This window comes from Furipterus horrens, unplaced genomic scaffold (genome assembly GCF_987537825.1).
Source record: "Furipterus horrens unplaced genomic scaffold, mFurHor1.1.pri manual_scaffold_17, whole genome shotgun sequence".
Lineage (NCBI taxonomy): Eukaryota > Metazoa > Chordata > Mammalia > Chiroptera > Furipteridae > Furipterus > Furipterus horrens.
The window spans coordinates 21,440,411-21,459,046 of NW_028327187.1; the positions used below are offsets into that span (position 1 = coordinate 21,440,411).

Below are 18,636 nucleotides of genomic sequence, written 5' to 3' on the forward strand. Positions count from 1 at the left end.
CGTCTAAGCCTCCATCTTGGCCGGAAGTCCCTCCCTAAGCATTTAAGATAAAAATTTAGTTTGCACACTTTTCTATGTTGTGTGTTGGGTTAAGGGGAGGAACATCTCCTTTAATGGAATAAATGTTTTCAACAGATTTATAATTATATACATAAGTGTAAACTTCTTAAAATTTTTTATCACAGGAAATCAAGAAGTTTCTGTTGAGCCCCAAAGTAATTTAACAGGCCTTGCCTGGAATTTTCTTGCTCTAGATGATTTACACAGGTGGTTTTTACCCCTATGCTACATCTTTCATTTGATGTAATATGGTTGTTAGGATCTCTAAATAACTTTCCAGATTCACTTTAACTTTGTTCTCTGGTTCAGTGTCTTTCTCTACAAAAGACACAGCACTTGCTGCCTTTCCTTGGAACACGGGAAGTGGACAGCATGCCTTCATTAAAATGTCTTTCATTGACATGCCTTGTAGCACAGTCTGGACACTCCCTTGAGGATTTCCCTGGGCTCTTTGTTTTTGGACCCTTTCCTTCAAGTTTCTCCTGTACTCTCTTTGGTTTGGAACACAGTTAAGGACTCACACCACAAGCTCTGGCTCTGATTTGAGCACCTAAGTAACCCCTAGAAGCATTTTACCCAACTGTTAAAGTTAGGCATGAAGAGCTAGGACCAGGTAGTCTGCTAGTCAGGGAAGGCCTAGAACTAGAAGTATGAAGAACAAAATCTCTCACCTAGCTTTTTTCGGTAATGTTCTTTCCTCTTCTTTTTTCAAATAATTTTTAATGAAAAGCATTTATTTGAGTAAAAAGGAGCTAAAGTCTGGGAGACACAGATTAGGTAGCAACTTGTCTTGTGTTGCTGCAGTAGCTTTCTAACTGCTGTCTCTACTGCTATCCTTGTCACTCCTATAATCTAATTTAAACTCAGCCAGAGTGATTCTTCCAAAAATTTTTTCAAAATGTAACTTGGGTAATGGCTCCCCATTTTAAAGTTAGTAAACCAAGGTCCTCTTAATAGCCTACAGGGCCCTACAATATTTGGCCTCCATTGTCCCTCTTACCTCCTCTCTGTGCTCTCTCCCTCTCACTCATTCCATTTCAGCCACACTGGCCTCTTGGTTGCCTATGCCAAACAGGTACCTGCCTCGCTTGCTATCCCTCTGCCTGGAACACTGTCATGATGGAATCAGGTCTTTGCTTACTTATCAGCTCCACAGTAGGGTCTTCCCTGGTCACCTGGGAGAAGACTGAACCTTAGCTTCACTGCCTCTGTTCCCCTTCCCTGATTTATATTTTTGTTTACCATTTTTCTCCATCTAACATAATATATATTTACTTATTTATTTCATTTAATATCTGTATTTTACCATTAGAATGTAGGTGTTGCAAGAGCAGAGATGGCCTTCTCTTTGGTTTATGTCCAGTAAATATTTGTAAAATGAATGAATATTGTAGGGCAAGTCATTAAATTATGTGCAGCTTGTTTATTGAGCATTTCCTAGGTGCTGGGTTGAGTGGGCTATAATAATCTGTGTTCATGGACCCTGCCTCCAGGGACCTGCCAGTGTAATAGTCAAGACAGGTGTGTACACAATCAACTATAACAGGATAGGACAGAATAAGTAACAGACAAAGCTCTAAGTCTAAATAAGATGCTATGAGAGCAGTATAGAAACAATTCAATTAACAATAACCTAAAGAGGAGGGGAAAATGTACTTGATTTGGGTCTTGAAGAATGGAAAGAAGCTTCTAACTGTTAGGAGGTTAGAGGGAGTTAGTAAGTTAAAGCATGAAAGTAGGAGAGCATGGAGTGAGTGGTAGGATGATTTGAGTTGAGAGTAAGATGAACGAAGGGGAGTGGGGCCTTGAGCTGGAGCTGCATTAAGAGGGGTGTCAATGCAGGGAATAGCATGTGATTTAGAAAGATATTTCTAGTGGTAGTGTGGGGCTGGGTTTCAGGGATGTGATGAGGATAACTAATGAGGATGTGGAGAAACCAGTAGAGATGACTGTTGAGGTTCAGGTAGTCCAGATAATGGTGTGTGCTACTTTTGTGAGAGTGGAGAGGAAGAGGAAGTGGATGGATGCAGTAGATGCTATTCAAGTAGAATCAAGAAAACTTGATGATTATTTATGAGGAAAAAAGAAGAGGTGAGAATAACTGCAATTCTAGGGCTCCAGTTTAATGGTGAGCTCCCTAGGGTTATGTGGTGAGCAAAAGTTTACTCATCATGACTAGGACATCGGTCTTTGTCCTGGGTACTGTTGAGGCAGAAAACATAACACATGACTCTTGCCTTCATGGTGTTCATAGTTTAATGAGGAAGAGATATCAAGAATGTAGAATGAAAGTTTAGTGATGGAGCTAAATACAGGATATTTTGGAGAATGGTGAGCAGAATAGAGGTGACTAACTCCTCCTGACAGGAAAGTCAAGGGAAACTAATTCTTCTGTGTGTACCTGTATGTCCCCATAGTGCCTAACACACTGCTTTAGACGTTGGAAATGTTTGCTACTTGCTGATCTCTATTAACTGAGAACATAGGGAAGATATGAGGTGTGTGAGTGTGTAGGTGTGTGTATTGGGTGGGTGGGTGGCTGGTTGCCACCAAATATGATTAGGTGTGTTTTGGGCATGTTGAGTGAAGGTGCCAGCAAGTAATAGTTCCAAAGATTTTCAACAAGAAGTTAGCAGTACAGATTTAGAGCATGGGAGAGAAAGAAGAGCTGGAGATGAAACCGACAACTGACAGTATAAAGTGGTACATGATGAGTGTAAAATATATAACAGATCATAAGTGGACAGAGAGTGTCCCATGACTGGAGATGTTGAGGAAGGCTTCATGGAGGAGGTAGGACTTGAGTTGAATTCTCAGAGACATGTGGGCTGTGGGAAGGCCCAGAAGACTGTGGAGGACAATCTAAGTCAACGATTGATCTGGAAGAACAAAAACCACAAAGGGTCTGTGGTAGAGCAGAGCAGAGTGAGCTTGAGGGACAGCGGGAGAGATTAACTTGATGTAATGAAAATGTCTTGTTGGGAAAAATAGGTGTCAAGTCTTTGTTGACTTGAATTCTTTCCCATCCCAACTCTTGTTGCCTTTACAAAATAGTGAGTAGGCCAAAACCTGTCTAGGATGCTACTAAGGGATATTTGAAATTCAATGCTGTGCTGTTTTATGTTTGATCTAGAAAATCCCTATAATCTTTTATTTCTTTCTGTAAACGTCATACTGATATATAAGCATAGGAAGGAATTGTCTTTAAGAAGTTTTAAAAAAAATGATTCATAGATTAAATGCACATCTCATTGAAATGAAACCTTCAATTTAGAGTTTTAAACCCCACTGCCATACAACCTCTTGGGTCATTTATGAGGTTGAATTAGACATAGAACTAAGAAACTTCTGTGATCTCTGTCTGCTTACTCTTGGGTCAAATGTGTAACGCTGAAGTCACTCAAACAGTCAGAAAATCTGACAAATTCTTCATGGTATCCAGGGTACCATTCAAACTGACACTACACATCCTTTTGTACAGTCTTAAGAACAAAACAAAGCAATCCCAGTCTGGTACAACCCTCACTCTGCAGACTACTGTCATGGGAGTGCTGTGCATAGTTTTTTTTTTTTTTTTTCCTGGACTCTGTCATTGACAAGAGCACTCTCTGCCCTGGTAAAATTGCCCTTGGAGAATAACATTTTAAGTTTTAGATTTTGTCTAGAGTTAATTATGGCTGAAGCCCTGGGGACAGCTTCTTCCCTCTCTCTTCAGGAGGAATCTGATATCAGAGGGTTTATAAGACTGCCAATCTAATACTGTAGAAAGTTAAGAAATATTATAGAATGTTTGAGTCCAACACACACACACACACACACACACACAATCTCCTTTGAACATTAGTTTGAAGCTGACGGTAGAATAGATTTTTGTGACCATGGTGACAAAAGCCTTTCACCAAGGATGATGGAACCTGGACATAGGTGACATTATGAAGCAATTGTTAACAGTCCTGCTTGCCTACCATCTGCTTTGTTGTTATATGAGAAAAATAAAGCCCATTTTGAGCAAAAATATTTATTAAATATTTTACTATATGAAATTGCATTATGAATAACTTAGTCATTATATAAGCTATAGAAGATATATTAAGGGCCTTTGCTCCTTTATTTCATTTGTTTCAGATACATTTTAAGTAAGAAAATTAGACACTTATATAATCTCCAGTTCTTTTCTTAAAATTAGTTGTGACATGTAGCCCTGGCTGGTGTGGCTCAGACGATTGAACACCATCCTGCGAACCAAAGGGTCACTGGTTTGATTCCCAGTCAGGGCACATGCCTGGATTGTGGGCCAGGTCCCCAGTTGGGGGCGCGAGTGCAGGGCAACCACACAGTGCTCTTTCTCTTCGCCTTTTTCTCCCTCTCTTCCCCTCTCTCTAAAAAGTAAATAAATAAAATCTTTAAAAAAAAGAAACAAGAAAAAACAGTTTTAAAAAAAGCTTTAAAAATTCAGTTGTAACATGTAAATTAACATGTTATATATACATCAAAATAATTTCTGCAAATACATCAATAACATAGTAAATTATATTTCTTTTTAAAACTTTTTTGTCTATGTTGCCAAAAAAAGCTAAGGGTTTTTTCTATGCCAAGAAAATACTGAGGCTAGTATGATCAGAGTTGATATTTTAAGCAAATTCTGTTTTCTGCAACTGATTCAGTTAAGGAGGTCATTAAATCCTTCTAAAACCTATTAGCAGGTGAATTCAGATATCAAATGAGGGGATTAGGTAGATGGCTAATTAAATTTATATTAAGGGAGATTAAGATATGACTCTACTAATTATACACCAAATCTTAGTTTGAGCTTTATATTTAGACTTTCTGTATTAATCTCCTAGGTATATGACAAAAATGTTTCATATCCAGAGCAACTAGTTGTCACTAGATTTCTTTTTGTATTATCACCACCGACAGGCAATAGGACTCTGTACATCAGCAAGGGAAGGAAAAGAATCAGAAGTTAATTGGAAATGGATCTTTACAACAGGATTTGAAGAGCTTTTTATATATTAGTGTGACACTGTTGTTGTTTGGATTGCATTGTGCCAAATAACCCATTTTTAATTCTACATTACACTGACTGATGTTTTTTCCCGTGATTTAATTGAATTGACCAATCTTTTCATTACCTTAGAAACACCACCTAAAATGTTTATGTATTGATGATAATTCTAGTTAGGTCACTTTAAACTACCCGCAGGGACTGAATTTGTCTCCTCAGAACCACCACATCTATACTTTTTCTCTGCATGTTGCTTGAGTGTGGGTTTCAGAGAGAATGGCACATGGCAGGAATATGCAGTGGTAGGGGTGGGGTTGGGGGACAAAGAGGAACCAGAGGTAAGAAACTGTCACTAAGGCACAATGCTGGTGTTTTTCTCTTTGTATCCACTCGATTTTTTTCCCCAGTAGGGTCAGTCATTTGCAAGGGCTACATTTTTTTAGACTTTCCAAGTTTGTTCTTCCAAAACTGTCTTGCTTCTACACTTTTTGTTTTGATCACCCATCTTACACCAAGCCTGCAAGAAGACTTAAAACTTCTAGCACTTTGCTGAATAAAGTGGTGATGTAGGTACTAGACTTATTAGGGTGGTCACTTCATAACTGATATGAATTTATAATCACCTGCAACTAATATAATATCATATGCCAAATGTAATTGGAAAATAAATCTTAAAAAAGAACTGGTGAGAACAGACATCCTTGCCTTGTCTTAGGGGGGCTATCATTCACCATTCAGTTTTTCACCATTATGAAAGATGCTAGCTGTAAGTTTTCATGGATGCTCTTTATTAAGTTACAGAAGTTGCTCTTCACTTCTATTTTTTTTGGAAGTTTTTTTCTTGAATGAATGTTCAGTTTTGTCATGTGATATTATTGTGTGAGGTTTCCGTTTAGACTATTATTGTGGATTACACTGAATGATTTTTTTAAAAGATTTTATTTATTCATTTATTATTTTTATAGAGAGGAGAAGGGAGGAAGAAAGAGAGGGAGAGAAACACCAATGTATGGTTTGCCTCTCGCACACCCCCAGCTGGAGACCTGGCTAAAGACCTGGCCCGCAACCCAGGCGTGTGTCCTGACTAGGAATCAAACCAGCAACCACTTGGTTCGCAGGCCAGTGCTCAATCCACTGAGCCACACCAGCCAGGACCACTGATTGATTTTTGAATATTTAACCAACCTTTGATCCCCGGGATCAATTACATAGTGTACAGTCTTTTTAAAATGTTGCTGAATTATATTTGTATTTTAATTTAACCTTTATTTTTTCCCATTACCATTAGTCCCTATATACGCCCCTCCCCCACAGCAATCACCACACTGTCGTCCATGTGGCCTTTTTCCTTCTTGCTCAATCCCTTGACCCCCTCACCACCCTCCCAGGTGTCATACATGCTTTCCATCTATGAGTCTGTTCCCATTTAACTGGGTTATTTCACTTAGCATAATATTCTCCAGGTCCATCCATACTGTCACAGAGGGTAATTCTTGTGTGTGGTGTAAGACGGTGGTCTAGGTTCATTTCTCTGCACGTATCTGTCCAATTTTCCCAACACTATGTATTGAATAAACTATTTTTAGCTCATTGAATGTGCTTGCTTCCTCTGTCAAATATTAATTGACTATGAAGCTGTGTATTTATTTCTGGGCTATTATGTTTCATTTATCAGTGTGTCTGTTTTTATGCCAGTACTATGCTGTTTTGATTACTATGGCCTTATAGTACAGTTTGATATTAGGTAGTGTGATTCCTCCAACTTTATACTTTCTCAGAATTGCTGTTGCTATACAGGGCCTTCTGTGGTTCCATATAAGTTTTTGAAATATTTGTTCTAGTTTTGTGAAATACATCATTAGAATCTTGATAAGAATTTTGTTGAATCTATACATTGCTTTGGGTAGTATGGACATTTTAATGATGTTAATTATTTCTATCCATGAACACGGTATGTGCTTCCACCTATTTGTATCTTCTTCAATTTCTTTCTTCAGTGTCTTATAACTTTCCAAGTTCAGTTCTTTTACATCCTTGGTTAGGTTTATTCTTAGTTATTTTATTCATTCTTTTTGAAGCAATTGTGAATGAGATTATTTACTTAATTTCCCTTCTGTTTGTTCATTATTGGCATATAAAAATGAAACTGATTTCTGGATATTAATTTTGTATCCTGCAATATTATGTTGAGTAAGAGGTGAAAGTGGCCAACCTGTTGTTCCCGATCTTAAAGGGAATGCTTGTAGTTTTTGCCTATTGAGTATGATGTTGGCAGTGGGTTTGTCATATATGGCCTTTATTATGTTTAGGTATGTTCTCTCTAATCCCACTTTGCTGAGAGTTTTTATCATAAACAGGTGCTGGATTTTATCAAGTGCTTTTTCTGCATTTATTGATATGATCATGTAGTTTTTTTCCTTCATGTTGTTTATGTGCTGAATCACATTTATTGATTTGCAAAGGTACCAACCTTGCATTCCTGGAATAAATCTCACTTAATCACAGTGTACAATCTTTTTGATGCACTACTGTATTCAGTTTGTTAATATTTTGTTGAGGATTTTAGCATCTATATTTATCAGAGATATTGGCCTATAATTGTCTTTCTTTATAGTGTCTTTATCTGGTTTTGGAATTAGGATAATGCTGGCCTCATAAAATTAGTTTGGGAGCCTCCCTCTTGTTGAATTTTATGAAATAGTTTGAGAAGGAGAGCTGTTAGTTGTTTTCAGAATGTTTGGTAAAGTTCCCTTGTGAAGCCATCTGGTGCAGGCCTTTTGTTTGTTGGGAGTTTTTTTGACCACTGCTTCAATTTCACTAGGTGTAATCTGTCTATTCAGATTCTCTGAGTTTTCCTGATCTAGTTTTGGAAGACTGTATGTTTTTAGGAATTCATCCATTTCATCCAGGTTGTCAGGTTTGTTGGCATATAGTTGTTCACAATATTTTATTATAATCCTTTGTATTTCTTTGCTGTCAATTGTTAGTTCTCCTCTTTCACTTCCAATTTTATTTATTTGGGTCCTCTTTCTTTTTTCTTGATGAGTCTGGTTAAAGGTTTGTCAATCTTGTTGATCTATTCAGAGAACCAACTTTTGGACTCATTGATCTTTTGTATTGTTTTTTAGATTATTTCATTCACTTCTTTGTGATCTTTATTATTTCCTTCCTTCTACTCACTTTGGGCTTTGTTTGTTGTTCTTTTCCAAGTTCCTTTAAATGTAATGTTAGATTATTTCAGCTTTTTCTTTTTTCTCTTTCTTTCCTTTTCTTTTTTTGAAATAGGCCTGTAATACTGCAAATTTCCCTCTTAAAATTGCTTTCACAGTTGTCCCACTTATTTTTTATTGTTGTATTCTCACTTTCATTAGTTTCAAGGTATCCTTTGATTTGTTCCTTAATCTTGTTGTTGACCCAGTTATTGCTTAATAATATGTTATTTAGCTTCCATGTCTTTGTGTGTTTTTCAGTGTTCTTGTGATTGATTTTTAGTTCCATAGCATTGTGGACAGAGAAGATGCTTGATATGATTTCAATCTTTTTAAATTAGTGAGACCTGTTTTGTGTCCTAACCTGTGGTCTGTACTAGAAAACATTGCATGTGCACTTGAAAAGAATGTATATTCTGCTGCTTTGGGGTGAAATGCTCTAAAGATATCAATTAAATCTATTTGATCTAGTTTATCATTTAAGGTCACTGTCTCCTTGTTGATTTTCTGTCTGGAAAATCTATCCATTGAAGCCAGTGGGGTGTTAAAATCCTCTACTATGACTGTATTTCTGTTGATCTCTCCCTTTATGTCCATCAAGCTTTGCTTCACATATTTAGGTGCTTCTATGTTGGGCACTTAAATGTTTACTAGGGTTATATCTTCTTGTTGGATTGTCCTTTTATTCATTATGTGGTGTCCTTCTTTGTTGTCTCTTAGTATAGCCTTGGCTTTAAAGTCTGTTTTGTCATATATAAGTGCTGGTACCCCAGCTTTTTTTCCCTTTCCATTTGCATGAAATATCTTTTCCATCCCTTTGCTTTTCATCTGTGTGTTTCTTTCAGTCTGAGTTGGATCCCTTGGAGGCAGAACATATATGAGTCTTGTTTTCTTATCCATTTAGCCACCCCATGTCTTTTGGTTGGAACGTTTAAGCCATTTACATTTAAGGTGATTATTGATAGATACATATTTAGTGCCATTTTATTGTTAGACTATTATTCTGTTTCTTCTTTCTCTTCTTCTTTCTCTCCTCCTCCTCCTCCTTCTTTCTTTTCTTCCTAAAGCAAGCCCTTTAACATATGTTGCATTACTGATTGGTGTTAACAAGCTCCTTTAGCTTCTCTTTGTCTGCAAAGCTCCTTATTTCTCCTTTGATTTTAAATGATAATCTTGCAGGGTATAGTAGCCTTTGCCATAGGTCCTTGCTCTTCATCACCTTGAATCTTTCATGCTATTCCTTTCTGGCCTGAAATGTTTCTGTTGAGAAATCAGACAGTCTAATTGGTGCTTCCTTATATGTAAGTACCTGCTTATCTCTTGTGGCTGTTAGGATTCTCTCCATGTCTTTAAGCCTTGTCATTTTAATTGTGATGTGTCTGCGTGTAGGCTTCTTGGGGTCCAACTTGTTTGGGACTCTGTGCTTCCTGGACTTATGTGTCTTTTTCCTTCACCAGATTAGAGAAGTTTTTAGTCATTATTCCTTCAAATGGGTTCTTGATCCCTTGCTCACTCTCTTCTCTTTCTGGTATTCCCATCATGTGGATGTTACACTTCATGTTGTTTAAAATGTTTCTTATGCTCTCCTTATTTTTTAAAATCTTGTTTCTTTTTGTTACTCTGTCTAGGTGCTTTTTCTACCTTGTTTTCCAAATCACTGATTTCATCCTCTGCTTCATCTAACCTACTTTTTATTCCTTCCAGTGTATTATTTTTAAGTATATTTTATTGATTATATTGTTTCAATAGTTCCAACTTTTTCCCCTTTGCTCTTGTCTGCCCTGCACCCCTCTCCCCCAGCAATCCCACTGCCCCAAGTCCATGCCCACGGGTCATGCATACAAGTTCTCTGGCTTCACCCTTCCCTATATTATTCTTAAAAATAATAATTAATTAATTTTTATAACAATAAAAAATAACAATCTCCCCCTCTCAGACTTAAGATCCTTTATATTCTTATAAAGGACGATGGGCAAAGGTCTTGTGCTCCTCTACAGTGTATTATTAATTCAGATATTGCGTTCTTTATTTCTGACTGGTCCTTTTTTGTGGTTTCCATGTCTTTTTTCATGGTGTTAAATATCCTTATAATTATTACTCTAAACTCTCTATCTGATAAATTGTTTGCATCCATTTCATCTGGCTTTTCTTCTGGAGAATTTTCTTGTTCTTTCATTTGGGGTCTGTCTTTGTCTTCCCATTTTGACTGCTTCTTTGTATTTATTTCTATTTACTAGGTAGATATGCAAAGACTCTGGTGTAGGCCTTTGTCAGATGCTGCTTGTAACTGGCCCTAGTCAACTTGTTTGGAGCTATCAGCTATCCACAGCTTGTGGCTCCCTCTATTGGGCAACTCTCATTGTGGTGAAGTGGTTTCTTCTGTCTGTCTAGGGTTATAAGGCTCCTCTCCATCTAGTATTCAGTTGGTTATTCAGGATGATTTAGTTGTAATTCCAAATTGGTCCTGGGAGGAGGTTAGTGTAACTTCCACTTACCATTCATTATCTTGGATGCTCCTCTATATTTGTTAATACTTTGTTAAGATATTCATGACAAATGTTGGTCTGCAGTTTTCTTTTTCTGTGCTATCTATGTCTGGTTTTGGTGTCCATGTAAGGGTGACTATAAAATGAGTTGGAAAGTGGTCCCTCTTTTATTTTCTGTAAAAGATTATGAAGAATTTGTATTGCTTCTTTCTTAAACATTTGATAGAATTCCCCAGTGAAATCATATGGACCTGGAGATTTCTTTTACCAGAGCTTTAAATTTATAAATTCAATTTTCTTAATAGTTATAAGGCTATTCAAATTATCTATTTCGTATTGGTGAGTTGTGGTAGGTTTTTTTTTTTTTTTTTTTTTTTTTTTTTTTTTTTTTAGGAATTGATTCATTTTGCATCTAGTTATCAAATTTGTATGTGTAGAGTTTTTTTTTGTAGTATTCTTTAATCTTTTTAATATTTCTGGAGTCTGTAGTAATATCCCCTGTTTCACTCCTGATATTGGTAATTTGTGCTTTCTCACTTTTTTTCTGTCAATCTTGCTAGAGGTTTGACAATTTTATTGACTTTATCGAAGCACCAGCTCTCTTTACATCATGTTCAGCCACCCAATAATCTCCATGACAGCTACTTCTTTCTTTTCAAGTTGTGATTTTCAGTTCTAGTTTACATAGTTAACATTTTGTTTCAATTACAATGATCCATTCTGGTGGCCTTTCCTTTCCTCTTCTATGTCTTGGCAGGCTCTACATTACTGTTTACCCTTCTTTCTGGTTTCACTTTAGAAATGTGATCACATCTTGCTGGTATATCTAGAAAGTTTTATTTTAATCAAGGCTGGTTTACATCATAATTCCACAAAACAACTGAGTTCTAAGTAGAACTATTATAGTTACATTATGGAAAACTTGCCTAATACAAACTAAAAGAATCTGGCAAAACCAAACTGGAATAACACCAGGTTTGGCAATGCAATACTAGGGTTTAAGTCCTGGCTCTGCCACTTACAATCTCAAGTAATAGGCAAGGTGGTTCTACATTGCTCAGGTTTACCCAGTAAAGCCTTGTGAACAAGTCACCAGTTTGATCCATGCAGATCTTTTATTTTCATTTTTTATTTTAGAGAGAGAGGAAGGGAGGGAGAAAGAAACGGAGAGGAACATTGATGTGAGACATAAATATCGATTGACTGCCTCCATATACACCCTGACTGGGAATGGAACCTGCAACCCAGGCATGTGTCTTGATCAGGAATCAAACCACTGATGTGTTGGTTTTCAGGACAATGCCCAACCACCTAAGCCACACCAGCCAGAGCATCTAGGTAGATCTTGAAATAGCATAAACCTTCCCCAAACTAGCCATACCACACTTGTCATAACTGGGAAGTGATTGAATTGGTCCTCATTGCTGCCTTTTTGCTTTGTTTCTACTCTGCTAAGCCTGGCACAGCTGGACAATTCTCTGTCATGGAACAGTCTTGCCTTGAGGATTGTTATTTTTATACCTGTGCTTCTCGAATCTTCCCTGACCAGAAAACTGTCTTCTATGCCTGTTTGAATTCTAGCCACCTTTCAGGGCAAGATCACATATTCCCTGCCCAGTAAGGTCTTCTCTCACCATTCCAGGTCAAGCTGATGGTCCCTCTGAACTCTAGTAGGAACCCCTCTCCATTGATTGAGACCTTTAGTAGCTTTATTTCTGGACATCATATTGGTTAAAATGACAGGCTATTGTCAAGACACACCTGGGTTTCAGTCTTGGCTCTGCCATTTCCCAGATTTATACCAGTAGGCAACTTACACCACCTTTCTGAACCTTAATAACCTCCTTTGCAAATTGAGATCATTTCTGCCTGACAGGGTTGTAGAAAAGGTCAAATAAAATGTCTCAAAAACTATTATGTGCCAAACAACATTAGGGATATTTTAGATATAATAATAATTAGAAATCAAGATTTAATAGGTAACTATTCCTGAAATAATGTTGTAATAGGAGAAATACAAAACTGTAGGTAAAGTAAGAAAAATTTGTGTGTGTGTTCACAAACACATACATAAAAAGAGTGAGAAGACACACTTCAGAATCTTAGTCTGCATAATGGTTAGCTTTAGGTGATTGGCTTGTTTGTTTTAAAAAATTTTTCTATAGTTTTCATTTTTAGGGTAGACATGTAATAGACTTACAACTAGAAAATATTATTTTTACAAAAGAAAAACCAAGGTTTGTTGTGACATTATTTGGTTATTTATACTTCCCCATACTTCAGGAAGAAGTTAAAACAGCAAAAAGATACAGCAAGATAAAAATAGAATATGAAACAAAGGAGAAAATGAGGGTAGGAAAGGTAGTATGTAGTGACACTGTACTGGTTTCCTTTCTTAAAGAAAGAATGTATTAGGATGTCTCCAGTCATGAGTTTAATGGGTAAGATTATCTTTGTAAAAGAAAGGCAGCATTTCACAGCATAATATATTAATAATAAAATGATGAGTAAAGGAGACAAAAGTTTTCAGTGTATTAAATATTATTTTGTTTTTGACCCAGTAGACAGTCCTAAGAATGGATGGCTGAAATTATTTATATTATACTTGTATTGTAAATTGCAAGTTACAAAGACGTGTTTGGTTAACATTAGCTTTGCTTATCTGCTTTGAATAGCTGAGTGAAACAAGCTCAAAGTGGGAGTGAAGTTCTTATCCCAGCCCTACCATTAAGAACCTAGACCTTAACTCTTTGGCTTATTCTCCCTCTCAGAAGTTGAGAGGCCTGGACAAGAATATCTAACTTTGACAATGTATAGTTTGTTAAAATTATAGTTTCCTGATTAGGAATGTACATTTCCATTGATCATTGATATTGCCACTTGAAAATATTTATAGTATGTTAGTTGACCTATGTTATAAAATGTTCATCTTAGACTTGTATGATATTAACATAATTAAAATTTTTCTCACAGAAAGACCTCTTTCGCCCAAGGCTGTCAAAGGATTTGAAACTACTCCACTTACCAAGAATTATTACTCCGTGGTGAGTGCTCAAATGATGACTATATGGATCCTCTTCACTTGTTGAACCACTGATATGAAGTGACACAAATGGAAGACTAGATAAACTTGCACTATAAATGTCTAATGTCAGCTGCATTATAATCCATCCACTGCACTGAAAAAATCCAAGTATAGCACAAAGATTTAGAGCAAGGCCTATTAAAATGCAGTGGAAGAGAAATTGCAGACATGATAGGAAAATTCAGCAGTTAGGTAGCCAATTTTGTCACTGAATAGCCTTTCCAGATATTTAGAAGTTCCAAAGCTCCTCTAATGGAATATATTTTCAGTGATTGCATACTCTGATTTTATTTTAGAATCAATCAATTCATTATGATATTCTTTGAAATATTACCAACTTTGTTCTTGAGGAGAGCCTAAAAGGAAGGCTACCCATTGGCACAGAGGGAGGAATTAAATGGCTCTGGCTTGAACACAGATATGTCAAAATATATTAGCTATAAATAGAGCATGTGCAATAATCAAACTAAGTTCCTCTTTGAAAAAAGAAATAATATCTTTTTCTTTAATCTGATCTCTGCTTTCCTTCATGTCTTCTTTCTTGACTTGGTCCAGTCACTAGTGGAAAGGTCAAGTCATGATAACCTATGAGTTTCCCTCACTGGTAGTTGCATCACCCACTCCCCTGCCCTGCTGAAGTACAGTTTCACTTTTCACCCAGTGTTCTATGGGCATTTGCACTGCATGTTCCTTTCATTTTGTGCATGGATGAACAGTTTTTAAGCATCTCTATATATTTGGTTTCAAAAAAATGAATTTCACTCTTCAGTGAATTTGCTTCATAATGATGACATCAGCAGTAGCTGGTATGAAAAATCAAGAACTTCATAACATAGGGGATAGTTTTGTCACTATATTTCCTCTTACATTTCTGAGGTTAAAATATATATTACCCAACAAAATTAGGCTCCTTTATCCCTTCCACCCTAACCATTTCTTTTAGCTTCCTGGTGACCTCCAATGATTTAATTTTTAAAGAAAGGATGCATTCAAATGGTGGATGAAAATGTTATCATAGCTTCTTCACCCTGTGGGTCTGGAGCACACCATCCATCATTCTGCCTCTGCTGATTCTACCAATAAAAAATATTGTTGGGATTATCCAAGGCAGATTAATTTCTGTGATTCATATGGGCCTTATATGAATACTATATATAATATATACAAATTTTATTTATATCATCCACCTCCTATTAGAGTTCATGTACATCATTCATACTACTACAAACAAATCAGGAGTAAACATCTTATATGTGTGATTTGGCAAAGTATATGAAGATTAGTACAGTGGATTCCTGGAAGTTACATGGTTGGGTCAAAAGATATATATGTATATTTTTAAATTTTTATAGATTTCTGTATCAAAACTCAAGCTTAATAAAGAAAGCAGACTGTTTTGAGGAGATCGTAATGGCCTATGAAAGAGCTGTAGAGCTTTCTTGTAACTATTCCTGAATTATTGAGACCAGTTAGATATATTGTTGTAACTAGATAGAAATGTGAAGGGATTTGGGTTGGTTGTGTTTTTTTAATTCACATTTCTTTGCTTTGAGTATTTAAGTAAGTTTTTAGAGACAATTAGATCAAAATATGTTCTGAATTTTCTGACTATTCTCCCAATGGATTAATTAGCTTAGACAAATCAAAAAATTCTAGCCCATCCACACTATTTGGAGACCAAAAGATCAAGTTTACCCACATGTAAGTTATCCTTATATGATTTTTTAAATTATATTTTACTGATTATGCTATTAGAGTTGTACCAATTTTCTCCCTTTGCCCCCATCGACCCAGCCTCCCGACTCCCTCAGGCAATCTCCACACCCTTGCCCATGTCCATGGGTCATGCATATATGCTCTTTGACAACTTTCTTATCTATGCTTTACTTTACATCCCATGACGATTCCGTAACTACCAATTTGTGCTTCTTAATCCCTTCACCTTTTTTGTCCATTCCCCTGACCCCCCTCCCATCCAGCAACCATCAAACATTCTCAGTACCTATGATTCTGATTCTGTTCTGCTTGTTCATTTATTCTGTTTTTTAGATTGAATCGTTGACAGATATGTACTTATTTCCATTTTATTGTTCATATTTTTGCCCTCTTCTTCTTAAAGACCATTTAAAACTTCATATAGCACTGGTTTGGTGATGATGAACTCCTTTAACTTTTTCTTGTCTGAGAAGCTCTTTATCTATCCTTCAACTCTAAATAATAGCTTTGCTAGGTAGAGTAATCTTGGTTGTAGGTCCTTGCTTTTCTACACTGTGAGAATTTCTTGCCAATCCCTACTGGTCTACAAAGTTTCTCTTGAGATATTAACTGACAGTCTTATGGGAGCTCCCTTGTAGTCAATTAACTGCTTTTCTCTTGCTGCTTTTAAGATTCTCTTTTTGTCTTTAACCTTTGGCATTTTAATTGATGTGTCTTGGTGTGAACCTCTTTGGGTTCATCTTGTTTGGGACTCTCTGCACTTCTTGGGCTTGTATGTCTATTTCCTTCACCAAGTTAGGGAAGTTTTCTGTCATTATTTTTTCAATAGATTTTCAATTTATTACTCCCTCTTCTCTTTATGGTACCCCCCCATGATGTGAATGTTGGTATGCTTGAAGTTGTTCCAGAAGCTTCTTACACTATCCTCATATTTTTGGATTCTTTTTTCCCCCTTTTTGTTCTGATTGGCTGTTTTTTGCTTCCTGATATTCCAACTCTCTGATTTGATTCTTGCCTTCCTCCATTCTACTATTGATTCCCTGTAAATTGTTCTTTATTTCAATTAGTGTATCCTTTGTTTCTGACTGGATTTTTTAAAACTTCTGAGGTCCTTACTAAGTTCCTTCAGCATCCTTGTAACAAATGCTTTGACCTCTACATCTAGCACATTGCTTGTCTCCATGTTTTGTAGTTCTTTTTCTGGAATTTTGTTATGTTCTTTCATTTGGGCCATGTTTCTTTGTCTCCTCATTTTGGCAGCCTCCCTGTGTTTGTTTCTATGCATTCAGAGAGCTGTTACTTTTTCCAGGCTTAGTAGAGTGGCCTAGTGTAGTAAGTGTCCTATAGAATCCAGTGGCACAGCCTCCTCTATTTCCCAAGCTGTGTACTCAAGGTGCGCCCACCATGTGGGCTGTGTACACCCTCTTCCTATAGTTAACCCTTGATTACTGTTAACATGTCCAAGGTCAGCCACAGACTGTGTTCTGTCTGGGGTCACACAACCAAGTCTACAAAACAATCTGCAAGTGGCTGCTACTTGTGGTCTTTGAGGTGCTCAGGCAAGCCCAAGCTGTGAACCATGGCCAGCTGCTGCTAGAGCCCTGCCTGGAGCAATTAGGGAGAGGTATAGGGCTTGCTGAAATCAGATGCTGTTTGTTTGAGAGAATTTAGGAAAATTTGAAGCATGGACCAAGACAAGCCATTTGTATGGAAAAGCCACTGGAAACAGCTTAGGTAGGCCTGATAATTGGGTGAGGCAGAACCTCAGGGAACCACCAGGGTGGAGAAAACAAAGTGAGCCATGTTGATGGAGTTTCAGATATGGTGCTCACCTTCTGGCTCTGTGGATTTATGGGTTTTTGTTGTTGTTGGTGGTGGTGGTTTTTTTTTTTTTTTTTTTTTTGGTGGCTCATAAAAGGAACAATGATTCTGCCAGCACATCTGTCTTGGAGAAAGCTGTCCCCCAGCTCTCACCCTGATGTTGGACAATTCAGTTCCTCCCCATATATCTCTAGTGCCTCTGGAGGTCAGAGGGAGGGAGTCTGAGTAAGTGTGTGTGTGGGCCATTCAAGTACTGCCTCAATGTAGTCTCTTCGTTAATTTCATAGTTTGTTTCTTTTTTAATTCTATAGTTCTAAGACTTCTATTCAACTCTATTTCTGATGGTTCTGCATGATGGTTGTTCTGTAGCTTAGTTGTAATTTTGATGTGGTTGCATGAAGAGGCAAGCTGTGTTTACCTATGCTGCCATCTTGACTGGATGTTCCCCCTATATGGTCTTATATTAACTCTTCTTCCCTTTAAGAGTCATTATTTGTAGACATTTTCTGTTGCTAGTTTTATAAGAGTACTAGTAAAGAATTTTTTACTTCATTTTTTTAAAACAACATTTTTCTGATTACATAATATCATATAAATAACTGTTTTTAAAAATAAGGTAATACTGAAAAAGTATAAAGAAGAAAATAAATATCACCTGTAATCCTGCTGCTCAGAGATAACAACTATTAACATTTTGGAGAATCTTATGCCAAATTTTCTTTGTGGTAGGGGTGTGTGTGTATGTGTGTGCATATATATAGCCTGTGATATATATATCTATGGATATATGGATATATACTTATTTATATATTTTTTCATTAGGTATGCTTATTATCATGATTTTGGTGATGCTTTCATGGATGTATGACTGTGAAAACAAATCGAATTTTACTCTAAATATGTGAAGTTCATTATATGTCAACTTAAATATCCATGAGTCTGTTAAAAAGAGTTAAAACAAAAAATAATAAAAAATAAATAAAAAACAGAAACTATGTATTTTTTTATTATTTCTCCTTCATGGAGATTGTTCTATCCTCACACTCTGACCCTAACAATACTTCTCTGACCAGACATATTTTTATACTCTTTTATTCAGTGAGTCCTTGAAGGTCTAAGTGCTCCATTTATTTTGGTCCTGTGTATTTGCAGGGGATCTCCAGAGACACAGAACCAATAGGATATATATAAAGAGGTCTACTATAAGAAATTGGTTCACACAATTATTGAGGCTGAGAAGTTTCACAATCT

At 36.6% G+C, this 18,636-nt stretch overlaps 1 protein-coding gene across 4 annotated transcripts in view; it reads left to right on the forward strand.

Annotated features, from left to right (window-relative positions):
* Positions 1–18,636, forward strand: part of ARHGEF6 (Rac/Cdc42 guanine nucleotide exchange factor 6) — a 165,881-nt gene that overhangs the window by 62,102 nt on the left and 85,143 nt on the right. For all 4 annotated transcript variants that reach the window (XM_090263883.1, XM_090263881.1, XM_090263882.1 and 1 more), the window contains one exon: positions 13,737–13,807. In XM_090263883.1, the coding sequence (XP_090120009.1) occupies positions 13,737–13,807 (71 nt within the window). The remainder of the gene's footprint in view (positions 1–13,736; positions 13,808–18,636) is intronic.